At 53.7% G+C, this 16,075-nt stretch overlaps 5 protein-coding genes across 5 annotated transcripts; 2 read left to right on the top strand and 3 right to left on the bottom strand.

Moving 5' to 3' along the window:
* Positions 1 to 3,077: 3,077 nt before the first annotated feature.
* Positions 3,078 to 5,125, bottom strand: BDP55DRAFT_277304 (uncharacterized protein). The gene is made up of 3 exons (XM_060566457.1): positions 4,576 to 5,125; positions 4,228 to 4,482; positions 3,078 to 3,630 (listed from the first exon to the last, which is right to left on the bottom strand). Exons 1-3 carry the CDS (start codon positions 4,790 to 4,792, stop codon positions 3,266 to 3,268), a joined length of 837 nt encoding a protein of 278 aa, XP_060426047.1. The 5' UTR covers positions 4,793 to 5,125; the 3' UTR covers positions 3,078 to 3,265.
* A 2,991-nt stretch (positions 5,126 to 8,116) lies between these two features.
* Positions 8,117 to 9,985, bottom strand: BDP55DRAFT_635257 (major facilitator superfamily transporter; the record flags this gene model as incomplete). The annotated part of the gene is made up of 4 exons (XM_060572754.1): positions 8,117 to 9,154; positions 9,216 to 9,629; positions 9,678 to 9,874; positions 9,928 to 9,985. 4 exons carry the CDS (start codon positions 9,983 to 9,985, stop codon positions 8,117 to 8,119), a joined length of 1,707 nt encoding a protein of 568 aa, XP_060426048.1.
* An 879-nt stretch (positions 9,986 to 10,864) lies between these two features.
* BDP55DRAFT_731735 (prefoldin subunit) lies at positions 10,865 to 11,451 on the bottom strand (the record flags this gene model as incomplete). Its single annotated transcript, XM_060579849.1, has 4 exons — positions 10,865 to 11,057; positions 11,120 to 11,187; positions 11,249 to 11,380; positions 11,434 to 11,451. 4 exons carry the CDS (start codon positions 11,449 to 11,451, stop codon positions 10,865 to 10,867), a joined length of 411 nt encoding a protein of 136 aa, XP_060426049.1.
* Positions 11,452 to 11,601: 150 nt separating this feature from the next.
* BDP55DRAFT_674210 (uncharacterized protein) lies at positions 11,602 to 12,612 on the top strand. Its single transcript, XM_060575646.1, has 5 exons — positions 11,602 to 11,892; positions 11,943 to 11,974; positions 12,027 to 12,108; positions 12,174 to 12,532; positions 12,590 to 12,612. The coding sequence occupies exons 1-4, from the start codon at positions 11,797 to 11,799 to the stop codon at positions 12,198 to 12,200; spliced, it is 237 nt and encodes a 78-aa protein (XP_060426050.1). The 5' UTR covers positions 11,602 to 11,796; the 3' UTR covers positions 12,201 to 12,532; positions 12,590 to 12,612.
* A 913-nt stretch (positions 12,613 to 13,525) lies between these two features.
* Positions 13,526 to 15,219, top strand: BDP55DRAFT_277474 (uncharacterized protein). Its single transcript, XM_060566459.1, has 4 exons — positions 13,526 to 13,790; positions 13,852 to 13,879; positions 13,949 to 14,486; positions 14,543 to 15,219. Exons 1-4 carry the CDS (start codon positions 13,612 to 13,614, stop codon positions 14,995 to 14,997), a joined length of 1,200 nt encoding a protein of 399 aa, XP_060426051.1. The 5' UTR covers positions 13,526 to 13,611; the 3' UTR covers positions 14,998 to 15,219.
* The last annotated feature ends 856 nt before the right edge of the window (positions 15,220 to 16,075 follow it).

The following is a 16,075-nucleotide window of genomic DNA, read 5'->3' on the forward strand; positions in this document are numbered from 1 at the left end:
ACGTCACATCAAGATGGGCAGGGTCAAAACGGTCAGCCTAAGGTTAAGTGAGTTTAAGGTCGGTCGCTAAAACGCCTCCATCGAGGTAGGTTGGTTGGTTTCGCAGCGGACCAGGACGCTACGGGCCAACGGGGGCAGAGGGGAGACCACAAGTCAAGCAGACGGACCCCCGGCTAAGCGGCAGTCTCTATTGGCGTTTTCATTTTTAGCCCTTTTGTGGCTCACTCTGGTTTGGCGCCGCCGGATCAGACTTAGCCGCTGCATTTGTCAATGTGCCGTTGGCTGGCTGTTGGGGCTAGATCGGATGACTGCGAGTTGAACGGTGAGTGGACAGAGAATGAGAAATGGCTGGGGTTTCAAGTGAGGGCAAAGAACGGTAAGCTACGAATATTTGGAAACAGAATCTAACAGATTGATGCAACTGTCGGCTGGCTGAGGGAGGGAGGTAGGTAGGTAGGTAGGTAGGTATTTTTGAGACTTGCATCGCCGTGTCTGCGAGAATACGACACATGCCTTATTATGGTGTTATTGACCAAATAGGTACAGATACGGGCCTGAGCCAACTGTCGGTCAGTCGGTTAGCGGTCTGTCGCGCCTGTCACCGTCGACCGAAGCTTTGCATATGCGCACAGGTTGGGTTGAACGCATACGGACTACATACGAGCGACGACTCGGCCGTGCATACGGACGGATACTCGTATGTCTATATCGTACGGCATACGGAGTACACTGGACCATGGCCTGAGACCGAGAATGCCACGAACTTGGAAGTCTGTGGTTCGGGACCGCGGATGGAACAGCGCCAACAGCCAACAGGCCATCTCCACCGTTTTCATGGTCCCTCAATGAAAAGCAAATTGAGCAGCCCGGGATACTCTGTAGTCTGTACGGAGTACTTCGTAGAGGTTGAGGTCTGAGGATGAGGGGGCTATCCGCTGTCGACCTCTAGGCTGCGAAACCGGCATGATGCAAGAAGTTAAGAACGGGCTCAACAAGGAAGGAAAGGCAGCCTGCGCGCGCGAGATCGATGATCAAGAGGCAATCAATCTCTCTACGGGTACGCTCTCTCCACTGACTGAATCCGCAAGAGATCTAGACGTTGGTCAAGTGTGAGAAGGCTGGACCACTTTTGTGCTGCCGCCATCTGCTGGGATCTGCAAAGAAGGCGTAGAGATGGGCATGGAAGAAGCTTGAGTACGGCTCCGGGCAGCAAACCAAAGTGAGTAGATGCATGTTCCCTCGAGTTTCTCAGCTACAACTCCGTACGCACAAATACGGAGCACAAAGTAAGGTAAGAGAGAAGACAGCTCACTCCCGTAACCAGCTCCGTAGATATGGTCCCATACACGGAGAACAATCCACAATCACATCTTTCATTAAATTGATCAACAAGGTACCTTATCGCAGGGACCCTCGCACCCTCGACAAAAAGTCAGGGATGGCCGGGCGCCTGTGGCCGCGATCTTGACTGGGATTCTGCCTGGTGTGGATGGTGTGGATCCCGGCGATTGGCCACGCTTGTGTCTCATGTTTGGCGGTACCTGCATATGAGGAGCGGGATGGCAGGGGCTGGGCCGACAGGGGTAAGCTGACCAAGACTGCGCTGACAACTGGCAAAACTCAGGACGATAGGAGGGAAGTGCCAGGCGCACAGAGGCATGTTCACTGCCAGAGCACGGCAACCGATGGGCTGACAGGTGGTAGGAGGCGCCACCCAGGACTTTCCCTGTTTTGGCAAGGGGAAACACAACGTCCAGCGGTACCTCTTAGAAAAAACAAGGTCGGAAAAAGGAGTCAACATCAACGGTCTCCCGTCTTCTCAAGCCTCAAGCCTCACATCTCTTAACCTCAATGACTGCTCAACACTGACTTTCTCTCATATATAGCTCAATAACCAGGTCAACCAGTACTGCTACCGCTCATATTACCTCACATATTGCCGTCGTCGTCGTAGTCGTCGTCCTCGAATGCCACCCGGCCTGCCGTCATCACCGGCGCAGGTGGGGTCATCTCACTCCTGTCTTTTAATGAAGAGGACTCCGTCTGTGGGTTTGACGCTTGACTCCTCGAGAGAGAAGAGTGAAAAAAAGGGCGGCTTCATCTCTTGCCCCCCATGCAACACTCGAGGGCTGTGCGGCAAGCGGTGCGGTGGTCGGTGGTTCGCCTCTTCCTTAGCCCAGCTTCCTAAGGTGGGAAGCGGTTCTTCGTAACCCCCTGGATCATCGAGCAAGGGTCCTTGAGGCCCCCCCCGGCGCCGTCATCCTTTCTCTTTCCCACCTCATCCGTGGGTCTCCACTCCGTGCCTCTTCCCAACGACACACACACACTCACACACACACACACCACACCCTCACTCACTCACTCTCATACTGTTGCTCTCACCTTCACTCGCCCACTCACTTTCCCCTTCCTCACTCACTCACCTCAGCCCGAGGTGCCATCCCATCCCGCCATCTTATCTCTCTCACTCTTCTCTTGCTTGGTGCCGGACTAGTCCCGCGCGCCCTGCCATCTCCTTCTCACCCTCACGCTACGGATACTTCGTACGGAGAACGTACCTTCACCATGTCAGGTACACTTCCTTGGCATCCATGTCATCCCATGCGGGCCAAGCAAGCGTTTGGCCCCAGTTGGTCCACCCCTAATGCGGTGCGATGCGCCTACGCCGCTGAACCGCGACAAAGTTCCTTGCTCCCTCTTTCCCTCTCGCTCTCTGATTAGTTTGACTGGTGCTGTGTAAGTGGGAAAGTCCCTCGTTGTGCTGGCAAGCTGGGCCTGCCTTGCAAGCGCAACTGGTCTCGGCCGGGCCCTGGACCTGCAATCCCAAATGTCCATGGCATCTCTCCATCTCCCTCTCTCATGGATCATGGACCATGGACCATGGTTCATACACTACACCATCACCCCCCAAGATGAAGGGCCCACGGTCTAATGTGGCTCCCACCCGGGGGCCACCCCCTTCCTCCAAGTCCACCCTCCTCCTCGAGCCTTGAGGATTTCGATCCTATCCACAAAGTCCACGTCCCTCTAGGCTCCCCTCCCCTCCCACCCCCATGCTTCCATGCCCATGTACATCCACCATGGGCTCCACGGGCTAAAAGGACTCTGACCTCCCTCTCCTCTTCTAAATACCTTCTCGCCCTTCCTCTCCTTCACCTACTCTTTCCATCTTTCTCCCTCCACCGCACAGTCTTTCGTTGTCAGTCTTCGGACACATTCCATTCATTCAGCCTCACCCACGCTCTCTATCGAGTATACCATTCGTTCATTTGCGCAAACTGTGTCTTGCAGCCAACACTTTGAGAAACATCCCCCGCGAAATTGATCTTTCGCCCCTTTTACGATCCCCGATCCGAACGAGCAACCTAAGAAGTCGTTGGAAACAAACCCATCCACATCTATCAAAATGAAGTCCTGCATCGCCGCCGTTGGCCTCATGGCCTCGCTCGCCAGCGCTTCCGCCCACCAGCCCCGCCACTTCCACTGGCGCCGCGACAACTCTACCGCTCCCGCCGGCTACACCACCCTCACCGTCGAGGTCACCGAGGTTGCTACCGTCACCTCTTGCGCCCCTACCATCACCAACTGCCCTGCTCGCAGCGCCACCCTCTCCGCCTCTGACCTCTCTACCTACGTTGTCACCAACACCGTTGTCCTGACCGAGGTTGTCTGCCCCGTCACCGAGGCCGCCAGCCTTTCCAAGTCTCTGGTTCAGCAGCACTCTACCGGCGGTCTCCAGGGCTCTACCCGCACCGCTCCCGCCATCACTACCCCTACCGCCGCTCCCTCCATTCCCCTGTCCACCGCCGGTGTCACCAACTCTGCTCAGGACCCTACTGTCACCAGCCCCCCTACCGCTGGCGGCGACGATGAGGAGGAGGATGACTGCCCCGCTGAGGATGGCGATGTCGAGACCACCGTCACCGAGATCATCTCTACCAAGACTCTTACCATGACCGTTGGCAAGGGCTCCACCGCTTCCGTCGTCACCACCGCCATCCCTACCACCATTGAGTCTACCATCCTCGTCACCAAGCCCACTGGCTCTGCCACCGGTGCCGGCGAGGAGCCCACTACTACCACCACTGCCACCTCCACTGGTACCCGCACCGTCACCATCAAGCGCCCCGGCCAGACCGCCGAGTCTGCTTCTCCCAGCGGTACCCTCGGCGCCGACGGCCAGTGCGCTTGCCCCTCCGCCGTGACCGTCACCGCCCCCGCCTCCACCGTCTACGTTACCATCGGTGGCTCTGCTCCCGCTGCCACTCCCTCCGCCAGCGCCAGCCAGACCGCCTCTGCTGAGGCCCCCGCCACTACCGGCGGTGTCGGTGCTGACGGCGAGGACGATGAGGAGGATGACTGCCCCGCCGACGAGGACGTTGTCACCCTTTCCACCACCGTCACCGTTGCCCCCTACCCTACCAACGGCACCGCCTCCGGCGCCGCTAAGCCTACCGGCTACTACAAGCGCTCCAACAAGCTCTTCTAGGTGTTTGATGTAGATTGATTCCCCCCCGCATGTCAAGCTATATTTGGTTATGAGAAGAATCTATGATTCATGAACAAACACATTCTTATCCTTCTTACACTTTTTGTCTTGTATACACTTCTTGGAGTGAAAATAAAGCGAAGTTTTTTGTACAAAACAACACGAGTCGGGGTGGGAAATACAATGAACTCGCACTTTATTTTTCGGTCCTGCCTGCCTTTTTGGTGTGGTGTTCTTTTTTGTCCTCTTGTGTTTTAGAGACGGGAAAGAAAAAGGGGACAACCTTTGGCATGGCGAGTCCATTGAGGGTTGTCTATTTTGTTCGGTGGTCAAAGCATTCTATGTGTTTTATGGGAAAGATCAATGGGCATCATTGCATTCGCGTAGCGGGTCGTTGGGGACCAAAACAAGATTATTTTTCTATTTCTGCTCAAGAAAAATCCAGAAAACTGTTCACTTCTATTTGTACATACTTTACTCGACGAGACAGTCAAAATGGGGATGAGGTTTGGTGCGACTTGAGTTGGTCTCTGACACCCCCTGGTCTGAAATGATGAGACGGTTTTTCCTGCCCCCTTCCCGCATCCAATGCTGCAGTTGCTGAAACGAAACGGGAAGTTTATTTCAACTTTCTTTCGACTTCGTGTGAAACTTGAGATGAACATGGAATGTGATTGGGTTTGTGAGACTCTGACGTTTGACCACTTTGATATATAATTCTGCTCTGGTCATGGTTCGCATTTCCTCGCTCGACCCGCTTAGCTTAGAAGCAAACGACTCGTTGAGCTACGTCTCTGGACCTGCTGTGTTGCAAGCCTCACAACCACAACTTTTGACAGCTAACGAGTCTTGGTTTTCTTCCTCTCCCTAACTCACACCCTCGTCTCAAGCAATTTTCAACACAACGCAAAAATGCCCAAGCAATGCTTCAGTCCAAACCACGGCCCAGATTCCGAGTCTCTGTCTTGTGGCAGACACATGGCAGAGGCCGATGATGATGTGTCGTGGCGGTGAAATTCACTAGTCATACGGGCTTGAGCACGACTTTGTCGCAAAAAGATGAGACTTGAACTGTTTACACACTACCGAGGACTCGCTTTACCTTTGAGGGGAGACGTGTGAATCGCACTGCTTGTCTTTTGCGTTGATTTGAAGCTACTCGGCTCCAAGCAGGAGGTCCGTACAGAAGTACTCGTTGCGTGCTCGGCACATGGCTCTCGCGCGGCGGGGAGTTTGAAAGATTGCGACGGCTGGCCTGTTACCTGAGTATTGAAGCAGACATTTGATGAATCTTTGTGTGAGGGTAGATTACTCTGTTAAGTCGTGAACGTAGAAGGCAGTCACGTTAGATCGGAGCTAGACAGGAGGTGGGACAGGTTAACCAGACCACCAGTATTAACTAGCTCTGACCCGAGGAGCCTGGGCAGCTTCCATTTTTCCATCCCAGCGTATTTAAAGCGCCGCTGGCATTTCCTTCGTAAGCAAGTTCCTCCACAACAACAACGTGGTGAGCTTCTTCAACGGCAGAACGGAAGTTCAGTACATGTAGGTTTCAAATCTATCAGCACATCCAAATCTACGACTCTCCGAACCTCGCCCCACGCGCAGGGGTTCGTTCTAGCCAGTGCTCAGCCGTGGCGGTTACGTATTGCTTGAGAATATGCGGACGACAGTGCGCAGGGCGACTAGGTAGTGAGAATCAGGAAGCTGACCTATGGTGCCTTGGGGATACCAAACTCTCAAAGGAAATGAATGAGTACCTAACCCGGTTTCCGGCCGCTTTAGTGGGTGCTATAGATAGCGGGGATTATAGCATAATGCTTCTTCATATGATGTACTGATAACTAGGTAGAATGCGACAGCTCATATAACCTACCTAAGGTGCCGAGCTCATCGCTTTCTTAGCAAAGGGACGTTGAGTACGGATATATAAAACGACCTGACATGTTGACTTTGTTACATTGAAAGCTCAGTTGGACCAATTCAAAATTTTCTTCTTGCATGCTAGCATGCCGTAAGTCTTTTAAGTTGACGAGTTATGGAAGAAGCTGAATGGTGGCTAGCAAAGCTATTGCCTTTAGAGGCCGAGTTTAAGCAGGTCTGCCACTTATTTTCAAATGCATGCCCTACCATTTAGATCCCTGCGTTACTCTTCACTGAGTATACGCTCCAGAATAGTACGATAGGGAATGTTGAGATTACGTTGAGATTAGGTGGCAGTCTCTCTGATATTCAACCCAAGGGCTGCATCGAGCTTCTCCCTCTACGCCCATGCAGCCCTCTACAACGAAGACATGTTGACAAAGTGGCTGTATAGAGATGTCTTTAGCGAAGTGGCGATATACCCTCTATGAGATTCGCTAACGTGCAAAGGACTCTCTTTTATACCACCAGACGGCAAGACGAGTTACTTCAAGAACGAGGGCTGCAAGTACGTCTTCTCATCCTGCGTGGTTGTCTCTCCTCTTTTCTACAGCTTCTTAGCGGACAGATCAATGGTTACCCAATTGGATGATGGGCCAGGCACTTTTTCCGGTGGCATTTTGAAGGGCGATATCTTGGAGTTAAATGTATATCGGCACATGTGAACCTTCACCGAGCGTTTCTTAAAGGAGATCCTGCTCATCAACAGTGCCAGTGACCAATGGGATTACCACTGCCCAAAGTACTCGAAACTTTGCCAAGAAACTCAGGCTCGCGATATAGAGGAAGATCGCTTGCGGCCAGTGAACGACGGCGTGGACTTGTGGGAAGTTCGCTTCTGAGCTATCAAGGTTCTTGAGTGAGCCGAATTGAGGGAGGCGTCACTGCGATATGTGCACATCTACGACATTTGACTATGACGGTTGGGCGGATTGAGTCTTGCTGTCCTCTGATCACGCGCCCTCGGGAAGTGCATAGCTCTTTTTACTTTGAAATACCAGCGAGTCTGCTCGAAGAACTTTCCGACATCGCCGAGAGACCGATTAGGCTATGTGATGCTCTATAAATACTTCAAAATGCGTAAGGAAAGCCGGCCAGTAAGTTCAATCATCACACCGCATCTCAGTGAGAGAAAGTGTTCAAAAGGATGTTAAAAGGCAACGGCGAAGGCATGGTCGAGCATCAGAGAAGCTAAATTGTTGCGTAAATTCCATCATCTGGCATGCTGTTTGTCCCACATACCGTTCTAATTCAAATATCACAGAAACTGAATCGGCAGCAGGAGTGAGTGGGTATGATGCAATTTATAGTATGTGTTATGGAGTAATGCTTTTGGTTGATCAGCGTCAATGCTGTCTGTGTTCAGTGTCCATCTCGCCCCCCGGGATAGGGTAAGGCCATGTTGTGTCCATATCTCATCGGACATGGTGTTCCTCCCCCGATCCCATTTGAAGTAAGATCTCCGGATCTTTGCTGAATAAAGACAACTTCTTGATAGGAATGGCCATATCAGCCATCCTACCCAGAGAGTCTATCCCTTTACCACTGAGTGGATGTCATCGACGGTACTCTTGCAGTCACCCTCGTTATAGATGCCTCCGTTGATAGTGTTTCCATCTCTCTTGGTAAATATTCCAACTCTGACTTCAGTAGATCGGCCCCGGGAGTGCCTTCGTCGATTGATTTTTCCGTGACATGAATCACTCAAACCTCCTCTTTCCGAGCCACAGGGCCATCTCTCAGCCTGACCCTCCTCGCTTCTTCCCTCTGCTTCTGCTCCTCAACCTTTCTCTGCATCTCAGCCTTCCTCTCCCGAAGCGCAATACAAAACCGCGACCCCGCTCGAATCTGCTCGCCCTTCCAGATAAAGATGAAGGGGATAATGCACATAATGGCACTGAAACCACCAAGCAAGCTACAAGCACCAGCAATCCCAAGCTTATTGAACATACGCGTCGTCGCCAGCGGCAGCACCACAGCAAGAAGAGACCGACTCGTCGAGGCAGCCGCGTTGGCGCTGGCCGCAAATATTTCGTACGCGTCAGTGAGATAGTTGAGCAGGGCAATGAAGATGAGCATGAAGCCCATGCCAAACGGGATACCCGCCAGCATGGGCGCTACGAAGTTGACGTCTTCTCTGGAAGACCAGCCCAGCCAGAACAGGGAAATGAAGAAGAGCGGCCCGCCGACACAAGCGAGAGGGAGACGGCGGAATTCCTCTCGCTTCGCCCACGTGTGACCACTCCGTTGTGCGCGGAGATGGCCCTGCTCCCAGCCGATGAAGATGGGCACCACCAGCAGGGCGCCGGCACCTATGGGGAGATAGGCTAGTCCAGCTACACCCGGCGAGAGGCCGTAGAGCTTCTGGAAGATGATGGGGAAGGCCTGGAAGGACATGTAGAAGATTGTGTAGACCAGAGCCAGGTAGGCGCACGTGCAGCTGACGATGGGCTCGAAGATGATCATGCGTACGGGGCGGGTTAGGACGACGGTGGCGATGTGCTTGAAGTCAGTGCTCTCCATCTCACGGGGCGCAATGACGGCGGCCGAGGGGTCGAATTTGCGGATCTTTTGTGCGCGTCGGAGGAGGAGGACGGGTGCGTAGGTCTCGGGGAGAAGGAGGATTGGGACGAGGGTTAGGCCGGCGTAGATGAGAGCCACCCAGAAGGACCAGCGCCAGCCTATTGTCGTGGAACAGAAGCCGGAGACGATAGGGGCGAAGAGGGGGCCAAAGGTGGTTGTCTGTGATGATTTAGCAAGGCTTCTTGGGTGGTAATCTTGGGAAGTCATTGGGACAACTTACGACCATGAAGGCTGTCATTGCGCGGCCACGGGTCTCAGTGTCACCGTAGATATCTGCAAGAATACCAGCCACGATGGCGATGGGTGAGCTAGCGAAGACGCCAGTAAATAAACGGAAGAAAAGAAAGGCAGGCCAGTTGGGCGCAAGGGCACAAGCCATAGTCCAGATGGTGAACATGACAAAAGTGATGATTGTCAACATCCTTCGACCGAGATGCTCGCTGAGAGGCGCCCAAACTACAGGCCCGAAGACGTAGCCGATGAGGAAGACGGAGATGGGCAAGACCTGCTGTTGCTCGTTTGTGATGCCCCATTCGGCGGTGATGAAGGGAATGGCGTTGGATGGGAGGGCCGAGCCCATTGTGCTGTTGATGACTTGCATCATGGTTAAGCAAAGGATCAAGAACTTTTTGGTCTACAGCTCATCAGTAAATGCTTTGGCAAATGTGAGATCAGAACATACATGTGACCAGTTGTACGGGTTCTCTGGGTCACCATCATCCCAAGATATTATCGTTGGCTCATCTTCGTCGCTTGATGAGTTGGGGCCGACTATCTTCTTTTCGTCAAGACCCTGCTCTTCTGCACGAGCCTCATATCTTTCACGGGCTTCACCTTCACCTATCCTCCTCACCGTCTCTGATAAAGAGGACCGGTTGCCTATGGAACATTAGACTTTGGTTACGAAGGATATTAGCCATGGGAATACCCACGTTGCAAGTACGGCAGATTATCTGTGACATCTTCCGCAGGTTCACTGTGGGCGGGCATGGCGAACTGTGAGCAGCGTACTGGCACACACTGATATGTTCCTGTGTTGGGGCTCCATCTCAGAAGACACGAGGGGAGAGCAAAGTGTGGGAGGTGTGGGTGAGGGTGTTGGTCAAATACGGAAATGGATGATTAATGACCCAAAGAATAATGGCCCAAAAATCACAGTTGCCCGAAAATCGGTGACTGCATGCTGCATGTGGCCGATCACCCTTGTGGACCGAGCCGGTCTAGTCTTCGTTCCCACCATCTTTTTCATAATTTAGCAACTGAGAAGCATTCCTGAGTGGCCGGGTGTAAGAGACAAGAGACGAAGTCTTATCCCCGTTCACGGCACGATGAGGGGAGGGGGGAAACAGTAAACTAGACGAGGAGAAAGCGCGTGTCTCGCCATTGGTTTGTCATGGACTCATCGGAGCCGAACCGCAAGACCCACTTGGTTTTCGAGAGCCGCTTATCCGGCCGCGGCGCGGCGATGTGCTTTCCCGCCGCATCCCCGGTTGCTGCTCTTGTGCCCCTCCACAGAGGTCATTTGGGTTTGCGATAGCGCCATCGACTGCCGCGCTTCGTCACGACTCATAGGGATAACGATGCCGTCACCGGTGAAAGACGCCACCGCTAGTGGAATGCGCCGCTTCGTCTCAGAATGGACCTAGGTATGCGTTGTCCAAAGACTGTGCACCCGCAGCGGGGAGCTTGAGACGGCCGAAAGCGTCTACTCTTATCAGATCCCTTCTAGTCGCACCAACTTCTGCAGCACCGGAAAAACGTTGCTCCTCATTTTGGCAACGATGTTGACGGTGGCTTTCTGAGTGTCCATGACCTAGAGCGGCACTGCGGTATGGGACGACGTTGAATTTTGTTCTCGATTGCATTTCTTCATGTCTCGAGGTTGATACTCTTTCCGAATCTGGCGTACAATTCGACCTTCAGCTGATTCATATCCTCCTTGATCGTTTCCAGCTTGGACTCCAACCCCTCGACATCCTCCTCGATTTTGGTTGAAGCCTGCTCGAGCATCTCTATCGCTTGAGGCTGTGTTACGTGGAAGTAGGCGTCGCCAATCTTGTATCTGTAACCGATCGTCAGTATAATCTTTCGGTGCGTCATCGGGGTGTCTTCGTGGCAGCGTACGGTACTGTCTCGTCTTCGTCGGCGAGCTCCAATTCTGTGCTGAGATCGTCGAGCTCTTCCTTTTCTTTCTGCAAGGACACATAGATATTAGACGGTGTTACTTGTCGGTTGAATGGGGGTGCGACTAACGCTCTTGTTCTTGAGTTCCTCCTCAATCATGAGTTCGCGCTGGTGCAGGCGACTGAACTTGTTGATCTTGTCTTGGTCCTCCCTCCTAACCTCGACCTCGTCGCCGACGGACTCCTCGTCCGCCTTGGTGAGCTGTAGATATGATGTCAGTAGGAAGCGCGAACCATAGAATGTGAGAATCATACCATGCGCCGTGACAACATCTTGATAGTATGCGGTGCGACGTGTTGCGTGGTGTTTGACGATGGTTTCGCTAACGGCCTCAATACTGGAGCTCCCAAAAAGCTCAGAAGGAGGGTCACAGTGACGCGCCACAGTGCGGAGGGGTCATGCACTGCCCCACTTTCGGGGGAGGTTCAATCAAGGTCTCTTCACCGCGGGAACTGCCGCTGGCGGACTGGCCTGTGCCAAACAAAACAAAAGCTCTCCCCCACACCGGGACGTCACACCGAGTCGCGACAGCTTACACGCGACTCCTCAATCCTGCAACTCCAGTCTCAACCATTTGGCCATCACCGCTATACACGCCTTGCAGTTAGTTCATCGCAATGGCTCCCGGTCAGAAGGCATACCCGCGCGGTACCGTCAAAAAGATTGTCAAGGCTCACTCAAACTGCAACCTGAGCAAGAATGTGGACGTAATGGTTCGTCGCTCGCTGACGCGCCTTTGCACGCCCCGCTGACCCGCCCTCAGATCTATCTCGACTATGTTCTGTTCATGCAGACGTAAGTTACGTGATGTAAACCCGGTACATCCAGATGCTGACTTCCTCGATAGACTGGTCAAAGAGGCCGCCATTGAGTCGAAGAAGTCTGGCGAAAGAGGCATCACGGCCCGAAGTGTCAAGAAGGTGACCTCGGTACGTTGCACAATCACACCAACGGCAGATTTGATTGCATGGAAGGCTAACATCGGGTTTTGCAGGATACTCTCACCAAGTTCCGAGGTTGACAGTTCAACCCATCGATACCAGAGATCCAGAAGCTATTCGAGACTTACACAGGCCCATCTACTTCGCGACCCGAGGCCGTCAGTGCCATCAACTTGGCTGGATACGCCAGAATGCGATCCTGATGCTGCCACATGGTGACCAGCAACACAATAACATGCCGGGTAGAGAAGGATTATGCAAAAGATAGAATCAACCCCGAGGTTTGGGCGTTGACGCGACGGAACAGAGCCTCACCTCATGCGGGCCACCATCTTGTTCGTCGGATCGGCACGCAATGGTTGGAGCAGCAGGGCGTGGGTATTCAGTGGCCCCTTCGTCTGAACAGCACCGGCCTGGGCATCGTCAACGTTTGGATGATGACCACGACGCCCTAGTCGATGGCGACATACCGGTAGTGCGTCTCCATTGATTCGTTCATTACCATTGATGGGTGCGGGTGATGTTCGCGGCCTGATTACTACGGGGGACTGGCGCATGAGTACAGATTACATCCGTAGATAACCCCGAGGAATCTGGAAGAGCACCGGCTAGTCCCAGACAAGGCTGAAATGCCCTGTCTGGTACGTCATCCGAACAGGGAAGGCCAGGAGTTAAAGACACAGAAGATGTTGTCGCGAGGTGTAGTGCGATGAATCAAGACCCGCAACAAAGCATTATACCTAGTACCTTATCGTAATCAGGTTGCTGGGACACTCAGATAGGTGAGAGGATGCCAGATAGAACATGCCAATGATTGAAACCGAAACATGCAGTCTTGAAGACCTGAGGTGCCTCCAATGCTCCGTGGGGTCTTCGTCTTCCACCTCAGTACAAGTGAATGTACCTTTTCTTCTGAACAGTTCTAGAACCCCGGCGGGGGGAGTGGAGGCAGGGGTTTTTTAGGGGAAGGGAAGGGGAACCCAAGGGGAAAAGTAGCCTGGCGGCAGGGATGCTTCCGGCTCCTCAGCTCCTAGGAATCCACTCCCAGGTTGGATCACCGCCTGAACGCCTGAAAACCCCCCACCGAAAAGGTACCCCAGGGCCTCAGCTTCTCCCGGCCGACAGTGTCTCCTCCACTGAGGTGCGGTCCGCCCCCCGAGCTGCCTGCCTGCCGTCTACGAGCTCGAGTGCCATCTTCCGCGAACCTCCAAATTTGATCCGTCCAAAACCTGCACATCCACCTCTTCACAATAACTTCACCTCAACCTTTTCTCCCCATCACAACGCCTCTTCTCTGAGTATCCTTCTTCGATCCTAGGACCTTCTTCCTACGATTGTACGTTCCACCTCACCCTACTCTCGACGAGTTTGTTTATTTGCCTCTCACCTGCGCGCTCTTTGCCCGTAGCTGGCCACCACCATACCTGGAAAATCCCCATCCAAGCTCACGCGACCACGAACCTGTCGACTGCGCTTCTCCCAAGCTTCAACATGGCCGCCTCTCCCGTCCAGAACCCCGCGGTCCAAGCCGAATCCAAGTCGGCCAAGAAGAAGAAGGCCAAGGCCGCCGAGCGCACCGAGTCCCCTGCTCCTACTGCCTCTCCTGCTCCCGAGAAGGCTGACGCCTCCGACGAGTCCGGCGAGACTGCCTACATTCGCGAGATCCAGAAGTAGGTGGAAATCAACGATTGGACCTTTTCCTATTGTTCGTGTGCTAATTACGCCCCGTAGGAACATTCGCAACACCAACAAGAAGCTTGTTCGTGCCTACCCTTTACCTTTACCCCTCTCTGTGGCAAGGTTCATCAGCTAACTTCCCACCTACCAGACCAATGCCTCCAAGATCGACAACCTAATTGCCGAGAACGCTGGCAAGTCCCTTGACGACCTGGTCGCTGCTCGCATTATCAATGCCGACCAGAAGGCTCAGTACCTCAAGAAGCCTGCTCTGCAGGCCCAGATCTCCCAGTACGAGGAGCAGATGGCCCAGTACAAGAAGATCGACCAGGAGTACCGCACTCGTGCCGTTGCCGAGAAGGCAGAGCTGGAGAAGTCCTTCGCCGAGAAGCTGGAGAAGGAGAAGGCCGCTGCCGTCGCCGAGGTGAAGGCTCAGCAGGCTCAACAGGATGGTGATTCTAGCAAGAGCATCAACAGCAAGCTTCTCACCCTGTCACAATTCCTCCGCCTTGCTGCCGCCCGCCGCTCCGAGGATGCCGACCAGAGCAACGAGGAGAACAAGGCTCTGGAGGGTGTCCTTCTCGCCATCTACACCGGTGACGATAGTGCTGTCACCACCATGCTCAAGCTGATTGACGGCGCCGAGGAGCAGACGTACAGCGTCAACGGCGAGCTGCTCGAGACGACCTGTAAGCTCTTCCCTCGCATCTCAATTATCAATCCCATACTGACCTTCTGTGCGTAGTCGGCCAAGTCAAGACAGCTGCCAAAGCCTACAAGTCTCCTTACGATGAGCCTGCGCCCGCCGAGACCGAGACCGCCGCGACCGAAGCCGTTAGCGACCCGACCATTGCTAACGCTACTGTGAATGAGATCGAGGCTGGCGATGTTGCCATCACCAACGGCCAGGCCGAGGAAGCAGCCACCGAGACCCCCACTAACGCCAACATCGGTAGTGGCGCCGGTAACGCCGCTGGCGAGAAGTGGGACCAGTCTGCCGATAACAGCATGTCGCTTTCTCAGGAATGGGTCTCTGTTCCTCGCGATCCTACAGAGACTGAGACTGGTGTCGAGGCTACCCCCGCTGCCGTTTCCAACACCCAGTCTTGGGCTGACGACCAGCCTGAGCATCAGGAGACCCAGCCCGAGGTATGTCTCTCGCGAACTGCGATAATTGAACGAGAAACTGACTGTAATTAGACCCCTACCCCCGCTGCTGCCGACCCCAACGACGGCTTCCACCAGGTCCAGGGTCGCAACCGCGGCCGTGGCGATCGTGAGGGAGGCTACCGCGGACGTGGCCGTGGTGAGTGGCGCGGCGGTCGTGGACACCGTGGTGACGGCCGTGGAAGGGGGCGTGGCGGCGGCCAGCGCGGCGGCTCCATCTCCCAGCGTGGACCCCGCCGGACTGAAGAGTCATAGAGACGCTCTGTCCGACGGCGTTCTCTGGCCTCTCAGCGGTCATTGGGTAGGCTCAATTCCTACGCGGCGTCGCGCGTTACGCGACGGCGCATTACGACTGGGGCATGGCGACGCCCTTCGCAACGTGATTTACTACAATGGCTTTGATAGGTGTCAAGGCTGGTAAAGGAATGGATGGGTAAGGGATGTTGTTTAATGAACAATCAAGGCATTCGGTTCCCCTATTCTGGTTTCTGGGCGGTTGGCATGGCTGGCGGTGTTGGGTTGCGTGGCTTACGCTTGTACAATACACAGCATGACTTTCGGGGCCGGTATACAAAAAAACATACGGAATGAGACGTTAATACCCAAATTGATGAGACCATGCGAGTGATGAGCAGATTTAACATGAATCACTGTGAAATGGCAGTCTCACTCGGCTCAAGTCAAGACCCAAGAGGAGGCAAACTGCGCAATTGCTTAAAGATTTATGAGGCCCTTTTCGTTTTGGTTTTGAGGCTTGACATACCACGGGCAGCCAATGGCATAATGCTTCATACTATGGCTCTCCTCGCGTAGACGCCAATCCAAACCAACATGACGAACACTCAGGCCACTCGCTCAACTCGACCTACCTCATACTCTCCCAGTCCTCCTTCCTTTTCGCAGAGATCCTTACTCACTGTAAGCCGATTGTAAGAGAGGATACAGACCATGTTAAGTTTTCTGTCCGAAAGAAATGAAAGTAGGTATGCCTTACCTTAATGGGAATGGGCGTCCGTGTGAAGCTGATAAAGTTAGTGGTGTCACAGTAATGATTAATTGCTTCACTCAATCGACAGTCCACTCCCTAAAGCTATTCATAATACCGATGAAT

The sequence above is a fragment of the Colletotrichum godetiae genome (assembly GCF_030913485.1).
Source record: "Colletotrichum godetiae strain CBS 193.32 chromosome Unknown BDP55scaffold_41, whole genome shotgun sequence".
In the NCBI taxonomy this organism is placed as follows: Eukaryota; Fungi; Ascomycota; class Sordariomycetes; order Glomerellales; family Glomerellaceae; genus Colletotrichum; species Colletotrichum godetiae.